The sequence below is a fragment of the Aotus nancymaae genome, unplaced genomic scaffold, assembly GCF_030222135.1.
Source record: "Aotus nancymaae isolate 86718 unplaced genomic scaffold, 86718_ANA_hifiasm-v0.15.2.pri h1tg000059l, whole genome shotgun sequence".
Lineage (NCBI taxonomy): Eukaryota > Metazoa > Chordata > Mammalia > Primates > Aotidae > Aotus > Aotus nancymaae.
The window spans coordinates 25,280,573-25,299,569 of record NW_026988473.1 but is presented as its reverse complement, the minus strand read 5'-3'; the positions used below and the strand labels follow the sequence as shown (position 1 = coordinate 25,299,569).

The window sequence follows — 18,997 nt, the reverse complement described above, 5'->3', positions numbered from 1 at the left end:
CCATCCCTAAGGAGCTGAGGGTTCTGGGAATTTAACCACGTCAATGTGTTTTTTACATTATTAACTGAAGAAAAATATTTGCCTTTTAAAGATTTTTAGGATTAGGGAACAGAAAGTCAGAAGAAGCCAAGACTGTAAGGAGGCTGCCTAATGCCCTCCCATTGAAATTCTCAAAAAATTGCCCTGTCGGATGAGACAAATAAGCAGGAGCTTTACTAGGATGGAGGAGGACTCTCTGGTGAAGCTTTCTGGGGTATTTTTCTGCTAAAGCTTTGGCTAACTTTCTCAGAACCTCTCATAATAACCAGACGTTATTGTTCTTTGGCATTCCAGAAAGCCAGCAAGCAAAATAGCTCAAGTATCCCAAAAAACTGTTGCCATGACCTTTACTCTTGACTGGTCACCTTTTGCTGTGACTGGACCACTTTCACCACTTGGTAGCCATTGCTTTGATTGTGCTTTTTCTTCATGATTGTATTGATTAAACCATATTTTATCATCATTTTTTTTTCTTTTTGAGATGGAATCTCGCCCTATCTCCCAGGCTGCAATGCAGTGACACGGTCTCAGCTCATTGCAACCTCTGCCTCCCAGATTGAAGCAATTCTCGTGCCTCAGCCTCCCGAGTAGCTGGAATTACAGTCACACACCCTTGTGCCCGGCACCTGTGCCCGGAGACTGTGTTTTTAGTAGCGACAGGGTTTCACCATGTTGGCCAGGCTGGTCTCCAACTCCTGACCTCAAGTGATCCACCTGCCTTGGCCTCTCACAGTGCTGGGATTATAGGCATGAACCACTGCATCCAGCCCGTATTTCATCTAATATAATTCTTCAAAGACATGCTTCAGGATCTTGGTTCCACTTATTTAGAATTTCCATTGAAAGCTCTGTTCCTGTCTGTAGCTGATCTGGGTGCAACAGTTTTGGCATTCATCAAGTGGAAACTTCAATTTTTCGGTCAGAATTGTGTCAGCTGAACCAATTGAGATGTCTGTGGCATTGGCTGTTGTTTCTGTTGTTGATCATTGATCCTCTTTAATTAGGGCACAAACGAGATTCATTTTTTCTTCAAAAATTGATGTGGATGGCCTGCGACTGCAGGCTTCATCTTCAACGCTGCCTTACCCCTTCCTAAAATGAGTTAGGCGTTTGTAAACTGCTGATTTTGGTGGGGGGCATTGTTGCCATAAACTTTTCATAAACCATCAATGATTTCATCATCCTTTCGCGCAAGCTTCGTTGTAAATTGGATGTTTGTTCTTGCTTCAATTTTAGCAGAATTCATGTTGCTCCGAAAGGGGCTTTTTTCAAACAGGTGTCTTATCCTTCTTAGTGCCTCAAGCTCCATCCTGTTCAGACATGTTATAACAAGTTAGTATGAATTATTTGGGTACAAAAAAATTTTTTAAATCTATGCATAGTTTTTTTATAATATGCATTTTCACGAACTTTTGGAAGATCTCTTTAATTTACCCATCTCCTCTTATGGATACTTAAGTTCTTTAAAGTTTTGAGCTTTTACAAGTAATACTATAAAGAAAAAACCCAGCCTTTTATAGTGTTTCTCTCTGCATTTATATATTTCTAAGGCTGAATTCCTAGAAATACAATCAGTGGGTACAAAGAAGCTCATTATAAATTGTGCCAGGTGCTGCCAAGTGGCCCAGAGAGGTTCTACCAATTTATACTCCCACCAGTAGGGTCTGAGAGTGCCAGTTTCCTCACCCTGCCAACCCTCAAGAGTACCCGTCTTTTCAACTTTTGGCCAATCATGTTATTTTAAAAAATGACATTTTACTTGCATTTGTTTACCTGCTAGTGAGGCTGTGCGTCTTTTCATTTATTGGCCACGTTTATTTTTTGTGCCATGCCTTTCCATTTTCTTTGTTTATTTTTTTCTTGGTTTGTTTGCAGTTCTCTTACTGATTTTTAAAGAGCTCCAATTAGGGACACAGAGGATTGTTTTAAAACATGCATTTAGAAAAAAAATCTTGATTGGCATTTCTGGCTGTAAAGCTCTATGAAAGACCAAGTTGTTCTTCTTTCTGGCACTAGTTGAAGGCTTTGGTTTTCTGCTTTGTTTTTATTTAATTAGGTGAAATTTTTCCCTCTGGCTGGAGGGTCCGACTGTCTGTAAATGCATTATCATTTGTGCAGCACGGGGTGGATCGTGATGTGAGGTGGAAAGTGAGCCATGCCAGGCAGGGGTTGGAGCCTGTTGGAGCTGATTATTGCGGGCATTGAGTGAGAAGCTGGATCTCTTGCCCCGTGTCTCTTAAAACCCGTAGTCTCTCATGTTGTTAGCATAAAGGCACTTGATTGACAAAAGGAGAGACAGGGAGAGTCTCTCTGGAGCTGTGCTGGCACTCTGGTTCATTATGTTGCTGTATTCTGCTGGGATTTCTTATGTCAGTCTAGCTTCACATGGAGCTGGTATTCCTCTCTTCACATCCAGAGTGTGTGGAGAGCTGCCACCTTCCATATAGGTGGATAACCTGGCCTCGTTTGTTCATAGGACACCTGAGCTGCCAGGAAGGGGGTGACTGAGGGCCTGGGTCCCAGTGCTTCGATGGCCATTCATAACAGAGGCAGGCTCTTGACTGAACCCCTTTAGGCTCCTTCATTCCTTCCAGGCCACCCTCACCTCTGCCAGTAGCAAAGGGCTTGCATATTTGCCTGCTCTAGATGAGGGTCCCAGAGCACAGTGGCCTGTCACTGTGTTGCAGCTTCACTATTCTCTGGATACAGAAAGAAACAAATAAAGGCCAAAGGTAGGGTACTCAAGGTTTGGGACTTACCATGGGGAGAAGATGAATCAACCTCTCTGGATGGAGGACCAGAGGCTTGACTGAGAGGCTCTCTGCAACCCAGTGCAGAGCAGAAACAGGGCTAACTCAGAGAGGTGTTATCACCTGCCAGATGTACCTGGGCCTGGCTCTCTTCCCCTTTAACATGTGTCTGACCTTGCTTTCCTGTGGACTGGCTCTGTGGGCATGGGTCATCACAGCATGTTGAGTTTGTCTTATGAGAAGCTGTGTCAGATGATGCTGACAGCACATGTTATCACATGCAAAGTTCTCATGCCCCAGAGTTCTGGAGGCAAGCTTTTATCTGCCAAGGTTGCTGTATGAAGTACTGGGCTACATTTGAATGTTTGCTTTGAGCCATGAAGAATTGCTGGTTTACACTCAAGCTAATCTGGAGGTAAAGGTTGCCTCACGGAAAATCCTAGGTTCCATGGACTTCTCAAGAAAGGCAATAATAATATGAATAAAAAAATAATATGAATAAAAACTGGAAATTTTGGTTCCTGTCCCCCCTTTTGCCTTTAAAATAAGCAAGTTATTATCTGAGCATGAAGAGACATATTTTAGTTCTGTTATCTTAAAATGCATGCAAATAGGGACTGTCCACAAGATTGAGGAATAATCCTAATTTGAAGGAATAATCCACAAAATGTTCATAGTATTTTAGCACAGGGAAGCAACTGTCCGTTTTTCCCTCCCTCTTTTTCTCTTTCCGTTTCAATAGACACTCTGTTGTGGGCCCTGGGCTACATTAGAACACGTTCCCTCCTCTAGTATAAAAGTTGCTTATGGGTTGTAGGGGAAAGAAAGACACCCAACAGAAATTTATGGTAAATGAAGAGATAGATAGAGGTTTGCATAGGTTATGTTGAGAGGGCTGAATGGAGGCATGTACCTTGTCTTGGGGGACTAGGGAGAAAACCCCTGGAGAGGTGGGCTGGCCGAGATACCCAGGGCCATCTCTGCTGACCTGGGGACCTTGAGTTTCACCCTCTGTGGAATGGGGATTTGAAACAGCCTGTGACATGGTCACATTTGTTCTACAGCTGTGTGATGGATGCTTTTAGGGGCCAAGACTAGAGACGGGAAAGCCAGTGAGGAAGCCATTAGTGCCAGACAGATAAGAGAAGGATTTGGACTAGGGTTGTGAGTGGCAGGGTTGGGACATATTAATTATTAATTACAGCACCAGTTGGTTGATGGCAGTGGGGGCGAGGGAGAGGGATGGTTGGTGGTTCTACCAGCTGAGATATCGCATGATGCAGGAGGAGCAGGTTTAGAAGAAAACAAAAGGTCTGTTTTGGACATGCTGAGCTTGTACCAGGGATGAAGTATCTTTGGCAGTATGGGATGGAAGTGTGAAGCCAACGGTGGAGGATGTCGTTGAAGGGAAGAGAGCTGAATTGGAAGTGTTGGTTTGGGAGTTATCACCATGAAGGTCAAACTAGTAGTGGACAAAATGACTTAACTAGGGAAGATGTTGCTTGTTCAAGCAGTTGGGAGCAAAACTCTGAAGGCTGTTAAGGGATGGGTGGAGGAAAAGGAACTTCTAAGATGACTGAGAAGGAATGATCAGAAAGCCAGGTGTGTGTTAGGGGGAGGCAAAAGAAGAGGAGAATATGGTGTGAGGGAGGCCAGGGGAATGAAGTTTCAGAAGGAGGGAATGATCTAGTTGATCCAAAGCAGCAGAATTATGCCTAAGGAAAAGATGGAAAATTAACATTTGAATTCGATGATTGGGAAACCCCTGCCCCCACCCCCGCCCATGACTTTGTGAAGACAGATTCCGAAGAGAGTGATGAAACCAGACAGATGTCAAGGATTGAAGAAAATGCAGACTATAGGGTTTCAACCTTGTTTTTTTTTAAGATGGGGTCTGGCTCTGTCTTGGAATGCAGCAGCATGATCTTGGCTCACTACAACCTCTGCCTACCGGGCTCAAGTGATCCTCTCTCCTCAGCCTCCTGAGTAGCTGTGACTTACAGGCGCATGCCACCACGCCTGGCTAATTTTTAATTTGTCGTCTTTTTTTTTTTTTTTGGTAGAAATGATGGCTCACTATATATCCCAGGCTGGTCTTGAACTCCTAGGCTCAAGTGATTCTCCCACTTTAGCCCTGCAAAGTGCTGAGATTGTAGACATGAGCCACTGCACCTGGCCTCAAACCTATTTAAAGGTTAATCATGGTCTCAGTGTTCACCTGGCCTTCCACCTCTTCCAGTGCCTTGGTATTGAGCTGCCCCTGTTAATAGGTAGCATTGGAGTCACCTGAAGAACTGGACCCACGCTGTGGGGCATGTTATTTCAATTTATTGTAAAATTGTTTCCTAATGAACAGTTCCCTTCTGCTCTCTCATCTCACCTGGTACGATTCTATTGTATTCAGTTCAGGGTGAATCCTTTTATACTTCAGATCACCCTTCCTCTAATTATTAATCATGTAACTATATTAGAATGCTTTGTCTTATGAAATGACATGTTATGTACCTACATTGCATCTGGTCTTTATATCATAGTAATTCTTTAATCTTGAATAATAGCACCTTTAAGAAATGGACCCTGGTTAATCTTAATGGCCACTATCTGCATGCTGTCATAAAATGTGTGAAAAATTAAGAAGCTTCCACTGAATTTTAGTATTTTTTTTTTTCCTTAAGAGGTTTTCTGGTGTGAGTGATACTTGGTGAGAGTTCTAATATTTGCAGGTCTGTGACTACTTGGCTTTAATACCAAGATGGACAAAATAGCCCTTTGATTACCCAGGGAGCCTGTCGAGTTTTCATTTGGTCAATCTCTGTTTTATGTATAACGAAACTGAGGCACAGGGCGGATAAGTCATTCCCTGAGCTTGGAAAGAATGGTAATAGAATTCAGTGTATGGGTGCCAGGGCTGACTCAGATGAGAAGAGCTCTATAATCCATCTTTAATTTTTAAACTTGCTTCATTTTCTGGAAGGTCGTAAGCTACCCTTTCATAGGCTACCCTTTGCAATCTGGAAACCCCAAATAAGTTCATCTCCACAGTTTCAGCCCTTTAAAACAGATTTACCAAATCTGATAGTCTCTTGCAAAGGTAAATTGCTCACTCAGGAAGTCTGAAAGCTGCAGTGCTTCAGACATGCATACTAAAGTGGGGACTCCAGTGGTAAACACTGCTTAACTCTGGCACTTTCTAGATGTACAAACATCATTTGCTCAAGAAGTCAGCTAATTCCTCATGATGGAGGGCCTGTCGTCGTGCTCATGAGGGAGGGTGCCTGCGTGAGCAGATTGTAGAAGTGGGATGGACCAGTTTAATAGATTAAGCTACTTAAGAAAATTTAAAAAGACTCACTGGTTAATATACACACCCTCCTTGCTTGACAGAAAAAGACTGGCGTTTTTGATCTCCCTGGCAGGGTTGCTCTCCCAATCAGAAATGATAAGCCAAACAATCATTTATTTGCTGAGACATGATGGAAGATTATGGATAATTGAAGTGAACCAGAGCCCTTTAATCCATAGGGAACGGGAGGCAGGTGTGATTCCTGTCCCTTTGGAGATTATTTTCTCCTGTTGCAGGGGACCATGGGACTAACCATCTCCTAGCTGACAGTGGAGACGGTCAGAGTTGTAAAGTGCAGAGGCCAGAATTGGGTCTCATCTGGGAGCCAGAGACCTGGATTCTTTGGCCAGCTCCAGCACTGCCTTTTGATGGGCTGGTTGATCTCTGGCTTTAGTCTCCTTGTATTAAACAGGAGGAACTGTCTTCAGTACCTGCCTTTCAAGGATATTTTCAGTCCTTCAGAGGAGGAGCTCTATGTCAATCCCACGTATTATTTTTAAATGCCGAAGACTCTATCTAGGACAGGTAGATGATGTGTCTTTGGCTGCTATGGGGATGATTACGAGTCCACAGAAACAAAGAATAAGCTGAGAGTTGAAAAGGAATTTGGTTGTCATCTATTACTGCCTTAATTTATGCATGGGAAAACTGAGGCTCAGGGAAGTGTAGCAACTCCTCCAAAGCCCAATGGTGAGTCCCATATGCCTTTCTCTTTTGACCTGCTTTATAGCTGTTTGGAAGGGTTGGTTCATGTGTGTAGTTCGGCTGCTATTAAAGAGCACTAGAAATGATTTAAGGAGGGCTAATTATTTCTTAGGAATAATTGAGTTGAGGCCATGATGTATGAGAAGACACACAGCTAGGTTCTTCACTGGGAGCTCTTTAACTGTGTCCTTAAAACCTGGTGTCTGTCCCTACAATCTGCTTTTCTGGATCTGAATGACCGCCAGGTCCCAGCCAACCAGCCCGAATTCCAGCAGGCTTCCCATCTGACCAGGCAACACTCCCTCTAGAGAGGCAGGAAGAGAAAAGGAACCCAGCCTTCTCTGACTCAGAGAGTCAGTAAAATGTACGGAGGGAAGGAAGGAGTAACATATACTAGTACCATTTATGAAACCCCAAGCATATGCCACCTGCTCTCATATATACACTTTATCCTTCTAGCTCTTGTATGTTCACATTATATCCATATTTATATATGTTTTATATCTATATCAATAGCTATATCCATATCTATATCTTTATCATTATCTGTATCACCATCCCTCTGTCCCTCAGCAATGCTGCCAGGGAGGTGGGGTTTCCTCACTTTTACAAATGGAAAATGGAAGCTTAGAGAGGGTAGCTCACTTGTTTGAAGTTGCACAGCTAGTTATAGTTATAAGAGAACTAGGCATTAGAACCCAAGTCTGGCTCACTCTGCTTTTTTTAACAGACTGCCTTCCCAGAAAGGAGGGACAAGGTGTAGGGATTGGGCTTCACTGTCTGGTTTCCTTGCCTTCCCCCATCCTTCACCCTCAAACCGCTTCTTCTGTGCTGGCCACCCTGGTTTTTGGCTCTGCTCTGTGCCTTTTGCCCCTCCTTAGTTGCAAAAGCCAGGGGGCCCTACCAAGTCACAGCCTTGGCTACCCCCAGCTGAGCCCATCTGAACTTTGCTCAGCCTGCTGCAGCCCCATATTGCAGGGCGAGGAGGCAGATGGTGTGGACTATTCTAAGGAAGACAGCTTTACTGTGGCTTTCCCCACCCTGACTTCTTAGGGAATTAGTATCCAAAATATCTGACCTACTGGCTAGGCCTTGCTATTTCTGTTTTTGGAATGTCATGGCTTAATGAGTTTGGTGGGTAAATCTATCTTAGGAGATATGTTTATTTTTTTCCTCCATAATCAGCTTCTACCCTGCAACTGCTGCTGCCTTTCAGAATATGAAAGGAGTTCGTAATAGATGGAATCTCCCAGGAGAATGTCTTTGCATTTGCTCTTTCTTTTCCAGGATGAACACTTGCCCCCTTTTATTTCACATTCCTTTGTAGTTGGTGGGGTTTTTGAAGCAAGAATATAGTGGTAAATGCTTCCATATGTCTTTCATAGGTTTTTTTCCCCTCAAATATCAGTGCAAATTTTGTTCTCTATAATACAATTTTATTAATTAAACATTTTTTAAAGGGTAGAGAAAAGTTACCAAGAATAACGCAATAACAAAATAACCAAGAATAACACAAAGCCTGCTGTATGCCTGCCACCCAGTTCCACTGAATTCTGATCTTTTGCCATGCTGGCTTCAGATTTTTTTAAAGACAGAAATCTTGCAGTTGAAGCTCATGTGTACTGATCCCATTTGCCAGAGGTACCCACGATCCTGAATTTGGTATTTATCTCTCCTGTACATTTTAAAAATACTTTTACATCTGTATGTATCCATTAAAATAGTATGTTTTTAAACAGGATGTAGATGATATTCTACAGTTTGCTTTATTTGCTTAGCAGTTAGTTTCTCAGATTTACCTGTGTTGTGTCATGTAAACCCTAGTTCATTTAATTGAAGCTCTGAGTAGCCTTCCATTGTGTGAGTGTACCATTTTCTCATCCATTCTCCTTTTGATGAACATTTAGTTTGTCTTATAGTTTCGTATATAGTAGTGTCTCAGTAAATTTCTCTTGCTGTCACCCTGGGGACATGTACATGTTTGTCCCTAGGCCTAGAGTACGTATTAGGATTGACTGGGTCAAAGTATCAGGGCTTTAAACCAGAGTTATTTCATCTTAATAGTGGCTGGATAAAATAAGGCTGAGACCTACTGGGTGGAATTCTCAGGAGGTTAGGCACTCTGAGACACAGGATTAGATAGGAGGTTGGCAGAAGATACAGGTCATTAAGACCTTGCTGTTAAAACAGGTTTCAGTAAAGAAGCTGGCTAAAATCCACCAAAACCAATGGTGACAAACGTGACCTCTGGTCATCCTCATTGTTCATTATATGCTAATTACAGTACATTAGCATGCTAAAAAACACTCCCACCAACTCCCACCAGTGCGATGACAGTTTACAAATGCTTTGACAACTTCTGGAAGTTACCCTATATGGTCTAAAATGGGGAGGAGCCCTCACTTCTATTAATTGGCTACCCCTTTTCTAGAAAACTTATGAATAACCATAAAAATGAGCAACCAACGGCCCTTGGGACTGCTCGGCCTATGGAGTAGCCATTCTTTTATTATTTTACTTTCTTAATAAACTTGCTTTCACGTTACTCTATGGATTTGCCTCGAATTCTTTCTTGCATGACATCTAAGAACCCTGTCTTGGAGTCTGGATCAGGATCCCTTTCCTGTGACAAAAGTGTGTGAGCTTCACTAGGAGTTGCCAAATTGCTCTTCAGATGTGCATTTGTGAGTTCCTGTTCCTGCGCATCTTCTCGCCACTTGAGAATGCCGGGCTTCAAATTTTTGCAAGTCTGATGGGCGTGAAAGAGAGCTCTAGTGTTCCATTAATCATTCTTTGATTACAAGTGAGATTCAGTATATATTAAATAGCTATTTGAGTTTCCTCATCAATGAAAGTACCTGTTCCTGTGGTTTGTCCATTTTTCTACTGGGTTGCTTGTGTTTTCTTATATCATTTTGTCAGAAAATTCTAGATATTGATACTTTGTGGGTTATACATATGACAGATATCTTCTTCCGGTTCGTGGCTTCTCTTTTAACTTTGTTTATAATATCTGTTGATGACTAGGAGTCTTACATTTTAATGGAGTGGTATTTATCAGTCTTTTCCTTTGTGGCCTGTGCTTTGAGATTTATTTCAGAATTTCTTTCTTACCCTGAGCTCATAGAGATACACTTTGGGGCCTCTATGAAGATCGTTTTGCTTTTCTGGCCTTATTCCTTAGTTGGCTTTGGTATTTTCCATATTTGCTCTACCTGGAGGCATCTGCGCGGAGCAGAAGAGAGAGTGTCGAATGGTTCCCAGTGGCTGTGGAAATTGTTGCAGTTGTCCCTGGGCACAAGGGGCTGGGCTGAACTTGGGGTTTTAGCAAAATCCTTCTTCTTGGCCAGTGGCTGTTACTGAGAGGTGCTGAAGTGCAGAGTTGATTGGCCCTCTCATAAGCCCTGGCTTATCGCAAGCCTGATAAAATTGGTCGTAAAGTTGTCCCCTCCTTCACTTTAGCGGCATGTCCATCACACTTCCTCCTGCTGCTGCTGATTGAGCTGAAAAGACAGACGGCATGGGGGGATGGCTCCTGCTCTGGATTCTCTCCCAGGCCTGACCAGCAGCCAGCCCTTGGCAAGGACACCCATATGAGTGAAAAGTGAGCGCTTGCAGAAGTTCTTCCAGAAGCTCTTCACTTCAGCGCTTTTCCTCTTGGGAGCCCAGAAGTGTTCTTCACCCCAGCCTCATTTATCTATTGCATTTTGTGTGGCAGAGCGTAAATGGGTTCAACTCCGGTTTAGATAAATTCACAGAACTTAAGAGTGTCAGAACTGGAAAGGTCCTTAGGGGTCAACAGCTTCCGTTCCTCATTCGTTCAGTCAGCAGGCATTTATGGAGGGTCTGCCAGGCACCTGGCACTTGCTAGTTGCTGATGGTGTGGGGAGCAACCAGTCAACAACGGGGCTCATTTCAGAGTGGTGGGTGTGATGGGATAGGGGGATATGCCTTGGGATTGGGCACTTTTGTCATTTTCTGATTTTACATAAACCTGTAGTCTTCTAGTGCAGGAGTCAGTTGGCAAATAGGCTAAAGCCAGCCATCCCCTGAGCCAGGTATGGTTTTTATGTATTTAAATGGCTGGGAAAAAAAAATCAGACATTTATAATATATTTTGATAATAGGAAACACAAACTTTGAACCTCAATTAAGTGAAATGCTAATTACCCTCCCCAAAAAGAATTCCATTTTTTCCCAGAAAAATTTTCCCAGTGATTATGAACATATTTTAAATTTCATCAATAAAAAATGTTTGGAGAATTCTTTTCTCTCCTCTTACATAGGTACCTTAATTTGGCCTCTTGGCCTACACAGACTGAAATATTTACTCTGGCTGTTTGCAGACCTGTTCTAGCTGTGTGACCTTGGGCAGGTTACTTCTTCACTCTCAGTTTCCTCATCTGCAAAATGGGTATGGTGCCTGTTTCATAGGGCGATTGTAAGGAGTAAGAAAGAATGAATGTTTCATTCCTGCCATGTGTATGTGTTTCAGTAGATGTCAGGTCTTCTCTAGTGAAACGTCCATAATAATTGATTTCTGGAGGGCTATTAAGGAAGCAGGAGGAGGGATGGGATGAGGGTGGGGCTGGGATTCAGTGCTCATCTTAGAGGTCTGCATCATGACAAACAGCATCTTCCAGAGCTGCTGTCAGACCCCCAAACTGTGGACCTTGGACCTCACAAAGGCTGAATCCCGATGGCTCTGCAAACCCCGATGAGGTTAACACTGCTGCAACATAATTTTCTTCATAAAATGCACTGAAGCATAACTAAAAAAATGTAAGTAGAAACTATTAGGCCCTTGATGAGGCTATAAGTACAGGACAAAAATAATTTGTAAAACTATTTCCTGGTGAAAAACTGTCCTTTACGTAGACCTCTTTGCTTGCCCCATTAATACCAGCCATCGGCTTTCTTTACTAACTTGCTTTATAAGAAAGAAATGAAGCCTTTATCATTTTGCAGCTCATGCTGCTTTACCCTTGTAGGAGAAACAACCATCTAGCTGTATGAAGGGCAGACACTTCATGGCACAGTAGGCAGCTAGGCTCACTCACTATCCTGGTGACTTGCTCTGTCAATCAGTTGTTCCTGCTGCAGAATTGCAGACCATCTTCTTTTAGGCTCATAGACAGTGTAAATATGAAATCTGTGCATGTCAATAGCCAGTGGTCCTGGGCTGAGCCCAGGAGTCATCTTATAACTTCTCACCAATTTTCCTGGGCTGTATCTTCCTTGAACAGATAGATGAATGGAGGCTGGGGCTATTGGAATGAGCTCACAGGGAAGGGTAGCCTGAAGAGTCTAGACAGAGATGGAGACCTGGCTATGCTCAGGTGCTTGGAGCCAGAGGGCACTTCCTTGCCCCAGACTCGGACAGCCTTGTGTGACTGTTCTTTGTGACAGTGAGCGTGCTCCTCATAGTCAGGCTCCAGCAGGAAGCAGTTTGATGGGAACTGAATGGCTCTAGGAAGTATACAGGACAGATGTCTCTGGTTTTCTCTGACACTGATACTACTGCGTGGAGCAGCCTAGAGTATTTTCTAGGGATGTTTATAAACAGATCATTGCAGAGCAGCTCACACGCTGGTCTTACTTGTGCCTGTGCATGGAGTGTGTGTGTGTGTGTGTGTGTGTGTGTGTATGTTTGAAGAAGCCATCACAGGGAAAACAGACAGTGGCTTTCAGTGGCTTCATAACGCTATGTTTGTTGGCACTGGGCAGTGGAAAGAGGTTGTTAATTCTCTGGGGAGGTTTAGGACAAGATCTGTTTGAGATCTGCAAAACCAAATGCTAAGCCGTATATGTGTCTGTACATATGTATGGGTGTGTGTCTGTACATATGTATGGGTGTGTGTCTTGCCTTTGCTGTTCATTGAGCCTTCAGATCCAGATTGTCAGGAAGCAAAGGATACAAATGAAGGCCACTGGGCAGAAGTAGGGAAGCAGGGCTGCCATGGTTTGCAGATGTTAATTCTAGATTACGTCATGACACGGGGGTCCCCCTAGGGTGGGAAGAACAGCAGAAGGAGAGAGCCAGGAGGAGTCCAGCTGGTAGGATAGAATTCCCATTTCTCAGCTGGAAAAGTCAACATCACTAACTGCATGTTCTGGAGTAATTAGGGCAGAATGTAGCAGCTGTCTGAGTTTTTGTACTTGCCCCAGTTTTGGCCCCCTTGTCAAATGTAAATTTGTGGGAGCCAGCAGTTTTGGAAGAAGCTTCTGCAGCAGGCTGTTTGCCTTTGTCCAGTGAGGGGACTTGGAATTTTATTTTTTTTCATTCTTGGTGCAGATGGTGTAGTTATTTTAAGTAAGTGATGTGCTGCAGTGAAAATGGGCAACTCTTTTTCATTTTTCAGCTTAATGAAAAAAAGAGAAGGGAGGAGGAGAAACCCCAACTAGTGAACTTCGTGCTAATGCTTGTCTTTTTTGGATTCTAAATGTGTCCTGAGGCACTAAGATGGGATAAATATTTCAGCCACTAGAAAGTCCTGCCGTCAGCCTGAAAAGATTTCTAACCTCTTTTAAAGCAGACAGGGTAGTAATTTACTTGTACAAATCCAGACACCCCCATGTCCCTTATTTTAACTATGTATGTAGAGATCCCACTCACATTCTAGGGGGATGAGACAAGGGGTGGATGGAACCTTCCAGGGAAGAGTACAGGGGAAAGGGAGGAAATAAATTAGTGACTGAACACTTGGCTTTCTTAGAGTGGTTACAAGTATTTATTGGAGACTTACAGAGTGATCAGGTGCCCAGGGTGCAGAGTTGAACACAACAGCGCCTCTCTGCCTTCACGGAGTGTTCAGTATGGTGGAGAGGTAGTACAGACACACCGGTAAGGACAAGCTGGGATAAAGGAAAACAGGACACTACCAGCGTGAAAAACGGGGGACTGCCTGTTGATTGAGTGTCCATGAAGGGATCTCAGAAAGTGATTTAAGCTGAGGTCTGAAGGATGAATGAGGTTAGCCAAGTGTATTTGTTTGCATGGGCTGTTGTTAGGTTGGTGCAAAAGTAATTGCATTATGCAGTTATGCAACTTGCATTATGCAATTACTTTTGCACCAGCCTACCATAGCATAGTCCGCAGACTGGGAAACGACAGAAGTTTGTCTTCTCACATTGCTGGAGGTTAGAAGTCTGAGATCGAGGTGCAGGGTTAGTGTTCTCTGAGGCCCCTCTTCCATGGCTTATGGATGGTCCTCTTCTCCCCGTGTCTTCACATGGTCTTCCCTCTGTACACAGTCTGTGTCCTGATCTCTTCTTAGAAGGACATCAGTCATACTGGATTAGAGCCCACCCTTATGCCATCGTTTTAGCTTCATTACCTCTTTAAGGATCCTCGTCTCCAAATATAGTCACATTTGGAGGTTCTAGGGTTCAGGACTTCAGCATATAAATTTTGGGGGGACACAATTGAGCCCATTACACAGATGAAAGGTAGGTGGAAGAATGTCTGGGGTCAGCAAACAGCACATCTGGAGGCCTCACAACAGGGGCCACTGAGGTATGTGGCAGGAGATGGTTTGAAGTAAATATCCAGAAGCAGGCAGCAACTGGACCAGGCTGGGCTTTGTAAACTACAGCGAGAGTTTTAGATTTATTCTGAGGGCGCAGAGAACCCACCAGTGCATTTTAAAATGTCACCCCGAGTGAAGAGAAGGAACTGGAGGGAGTCAGAAGTGGGACGTCCGTAGGTTTTTTTAATTAATAAGCTAAGGTTTGTCAACCTCGGCACTACTGACATTTTCAGCTGGGTGATTGATTCTTCATTGTAGGGGCTGTCTTATGCATTACAGGAGGTATAGCAACATCTCTGAACTCTGCCCACTAGATGCCAGTAGCACCCCCATCTTCCTGTCATGACAACCCAGGGTGTCTCCAGACAGCGCCATATGTTCCCTGTGGGGCAAAATGGATCCCTGTTGAAAACCCGTGGTTGAAAAGGGCAAGAGAGTAATGGCGGCTTGGATTGGGTGGTACCAGTTGAGTGAGGCAAATGGATGGGCTTGAGGAATTTTTGAAGACAGAATCAACAAGATTTAACTTGCCTTTGCCTTGATTTCTCCTCATGCTTTTTTTTTTTTTTTTTTTTTTTTGAGATAGAGTTTTGCTCTTGTTGCCCAGGCTGGAGTGCAATGACACGATTTCAGCTCACTGCAACCTCCGCCACCGGGGTTCAAGCGATTCTCCTGCCTCAGCCTCCCAAGTAGCTGAGATTACAGCTGTGTGCCACCACACCCAGCTAATTTTTGTATTTTTAGTAGAGACGGGGTTTCACCATGTTTGTCAGGCTGGTCTCAAACTCCTGACCTCAAGTGATCCACCCCCCTCAGCCTCCCAAAGTGCTGGGATTATAGGCGTGAGCCACCGCTACTGGCCCTCCTCATGCTTTTGAGTTTGATGATGTCACTTCCCTGAAGCACATAGCTGTGTACCACCTGCGTGCCTAATACAGTAGCTCAGAAGAGCGAAAAGAATGTGCCTCTCTGTTATTTTTCACCAGGCCCCAGGATCCCTGGTCCTGCTAGGAAAGCGCTTTGAGCCCTGTGTCTGGCAGGACCACCTGTGTGTAACGGACATGGTATTCAGTCTCTGCATCTACCCATCCATTTGTCAAGTCCATGTGCCGCCAGCCTTATTGACTCTCAGAGCAAGCACTTTTGGATCTAATCTGGCCAATTTTCTGGCTCCAGGAATCTGTTTATCAGAACAAAATTTCACAGTTGCAGTGACTTTTCCAGGGGGGCTTGCCTTCAGGGAGCTAGCTCTACAAATGCTAGTGTAAGTATTTCCAAACAAAGCAGAATGACAGTTACATTCCAGGCCTCTTTGAAGAGTTCTCTGCTTGCTGAAGAAGTTCAGAGCAGTTGTTAGCAAACAACTGGAATGTCTGGATTTTCTGGGTTGAACATTTGTTGTCTGGCTGGTATCCAGTACCTGGCTACCCTTCTAGGGTCCCCCTCGAGCCCTTGCTTGGAGATGGTGGATTGGTTTCATGTTCTTCTTGGGGTTATTGGTGGCTTTCTGGAGTCTGGTCTTGAGAGGGAGTCTCATATTGATTCTGGGCTCAGAGGAACAGCACATATGATTAATTAGGGATGGCTGACTTTGCAGTGGAATAGGAGAAATAGTAGCATAATAACCTTTGCATTTCCTAACAATCAGAGCTGCATGATTTTTAAATTCCATGTTGTTCCACGCTCTGGGCTACGTCTTCCTGCACAGAGTCTTTGCTGACACTGTTCTCTAGACCTGAAGAGTGCTTACTTTCATCTCTGTGTATCTATCAACACCCACCGTAAATGCTACCTTCTTTCTTGGAATCTTTTTAAATTTCTTTGAATTTTAACTTTATCTTAAGAACACCAGGGAGCCATTCAATGACCTGTTAAAGTTAAGAAATGTCATGATTGATTTGCTGTTTAGACAGAGCCTTCTGGCCACAGAGAGGGAGAGTGGGTTGGAGAGGGGCAAGATTGGAGCCAGGGAGGCAAACTTGGGAGGTTGTGCTGTGCAGCAGTCCCTGTAAGAGAGGATGCTGCTTTCGCTAGAGTCACAGCTGTGGCAGTGGAGGCATAGGGACTGGTCACATGTAGGAGGTGATAGATTGAGGAGGGGACTAGCGAGATTTCTTGGGTTCTGATGTGGGCAGTTGGGCAGGGTAGAGGCCCTCCTTGTAGCTTCTCTCCTAGAGTTCTCCAGTGAACGATGAAAGCTCATTTTCAGTAATGAAACATTCATGTGCATTATTAATTCTGTATAATGCAGCAGATGGTCTACAAGGGAAATTCCATGGCACCAAGGCTGATGGGGTGTTGCTTGCCTATGACGGTGTCCCTTGCAATTGGTTGTTGTCCACTTGTTCTAGTTTTAAAATATTTTTAGTATCACCCCAGTGGTACCATCACCAGACTACAGAGTTACTGTTCATCTGTGTTTGGAGAAGCCAGGGAACACTTCAGAGGAAAGGCAATGTATTTTTTTGTTGTTTTGTTTTTGTTTGTTTGTTTATTTTGAGATGGAGTCTCGCTCTGTCACTAGGGTGGAGTAGAGTGGCACGACCTTGGCTCACTGTAACCTCCACCTCCCTGGTTCAAGCTATTCTCCTGCCTCAGCCTCCCAAGAAGCTGGGGATTATAGGCATGTGCCACCACACCCAGCTAATTTTTGTTTTTTCAGTAGAGACAGGGTTTCATCATGTTGGCCAGGGTGGTCTCTATCTCCTGACCTCGTGATCTGCCTGCCTCAGCCTCCCGAAGTGCTGGGATTACAGGTGTGAGCCACCGTGCCCGGCTGAAAGGTGGCATATTTGTTTGTTTAAGGGCGTGTAGGGATTTACTAGGAGACTCAGCAGGTCGAAGGGCATCCCTGGTAAGAAGAATAGCACACATAAAGGATAGCGGCATGAAGGGGGATATGATGTTAGGGATCTGGAGATCTAGAGATGCTTCTCTTTGGTAAGGTTTATGAAAGAGAATTGTGACCCTTCTCTTCTCCTGCTACCCCCAGGCAGGTCTAGACATCCCTGTTCTTATTTTGCTGTGTGTGCCTTTCCAGCCTAAGGTATAAGCCCTAGTCATCATCTCTGCATCTTTAGAACATAGCACCAGTATCTGGTCATAAATGTCTAATAAATGCTTATGGAATGACTCAGGAGGGAGCTCTGGAGCTGTGGTGTGCTGGTCTGGTCTTTTTTTTTCCCCTGCTTTTCCCCAAAACTCTTTTACTCACATGGCTCCTTATTTCCTAGCCATTGATCTCAATGGCTCAGACTGATCAGATCGATCAGAAACTGGCTCCCTTGAAAATCTGCCCCCAGGGTCCACTGGTAGATGAACTCAGCACCCTGCCCACCTCCACCACCATAGGGCTGGCCTTCTCTGCTTGCCCGAGGGTTGACTGTTTGGAGTGGAGCCCTTGGCACTTTATGACCATGTTCAGTGGAGTTGAATCTGAAGTTGCAGCTTGGTTCTCAGCCTCCAGTAACTCTTGGCACGCAATTCCATGACCTTGGGACCCTCTTGGAGGTTAGAAATCCTGAGTTCAAGATTCAGCATGGCCTTTTCTACCTGTGCAACCTCAGGCAGGTTGGTTTTGTAGGTCTGGGCTTCTGTTTCCTAGAGTGAAGTGATCTCCCAGTATTCCTGCCAACTTGGCCCAACTTCAAGGATTCTGTGATTGTAAGGTCTGCAGAGTCTGAGCCCGGGAAAGATCTTGCAGTTCCTACTGCTGGAGACATTGGGAGTCCAGTGCTCACTCCTGTCTAGAATTTTTAACCACTGCCAATGGCCAGAAAAGAACATTTGAATTTTATAACCAGTCTTTGATGGAGAAAGAAAAAAAGTGTGTGAATATCCATTTTGTGCTCGATATTTAAGTGTGTTTGTTCCCTGTAGTTATCCATTTAGCCCTCTCAGAATCTCTGGAGGTGGAGTGGGGCAGATTATTAGTCCATTTCATGGGTGAGGAAACTGAAGGTCAGAGAGGTTGAGTCACCTACCGGAAGTCTCACTTGTACCGAACCACACACGTTTCAGTTGAAGGGCGCTCAGGTCTCTGCTGTTGCTGTGCCGTCTGACCTGTCCCCTCTCTTTGACAGAGAGCCAACTCCTCCCTGGGAACAACTTCACCAACGAGTGCAACATACCAGGCAACTTCATGTGCAGCAATGGACGGTGCATCCCGGGTGCCTGGCAGTGTGACGGGCTGCCCGACTGCTTCGACAAGAGTGATGAGAAGGAGTGCCGTGAGTGGCCTGGCCCTTTACTGGGGTGGGGTGGCAGCCATCCTGGGGCAGAGGGGAGCAGGTCCTGAGCTGGCCTAGACCCTGCACACTCTGCTTGCTGCAAACTGGTGGTTTTGTGCCTCTTGCCAACAGTCTTGTCGTCTCTGCTGTATCTCCATCTCAGAGCCGCATACTCTGTGTAGACACAGGGCTCTTGGTGGATGTAGAGCCAGTGCTTTGAGAGAGCAGAGGGTTTTACCATCAGGCTCTACCAATCCCTACCATGGAGTCCCGTCCTAGCCTTCACTTTATGTATAAGCCATTTGAGAATCCCAGAGGTTATGTGGCTGCAGCATCTTAAAACCAGCAAGTGGCACATGGGCTGTGGGAACCCAGGGCTGCCTGACTCCCAGGTCCATGCTG

General features: G+C 44.6%; 1 protein-coding gene across 4 annotated transcripts in view; it reads left to right on the top strand.

Moving 5' to 3' along the window:
- LDLRAD3 (low density lipoprotein receptor class A domain containing 3) overlaps nucleotides 1-18,997 on the top strand; it is a 282,755-nt gene that overhangs the window by 72,666 nt on the left and 191,092 nt on the right. For all 4 annotated transcript variants that reach the window (XM_064365028.1, XM_064365027.1, XM_064365026.1 and 1 more), the window contains exon 2: nucleotides 18,449-18,595. In XM_064365028.1, the coding sequence (XP_064221098.1) occupies nucleotides 18,449-18,595 (147 nt within the window). The remainder of the gene's footprint in view (nucleotides 1-18,448; nucleotides 18,596-18,997) is intronic.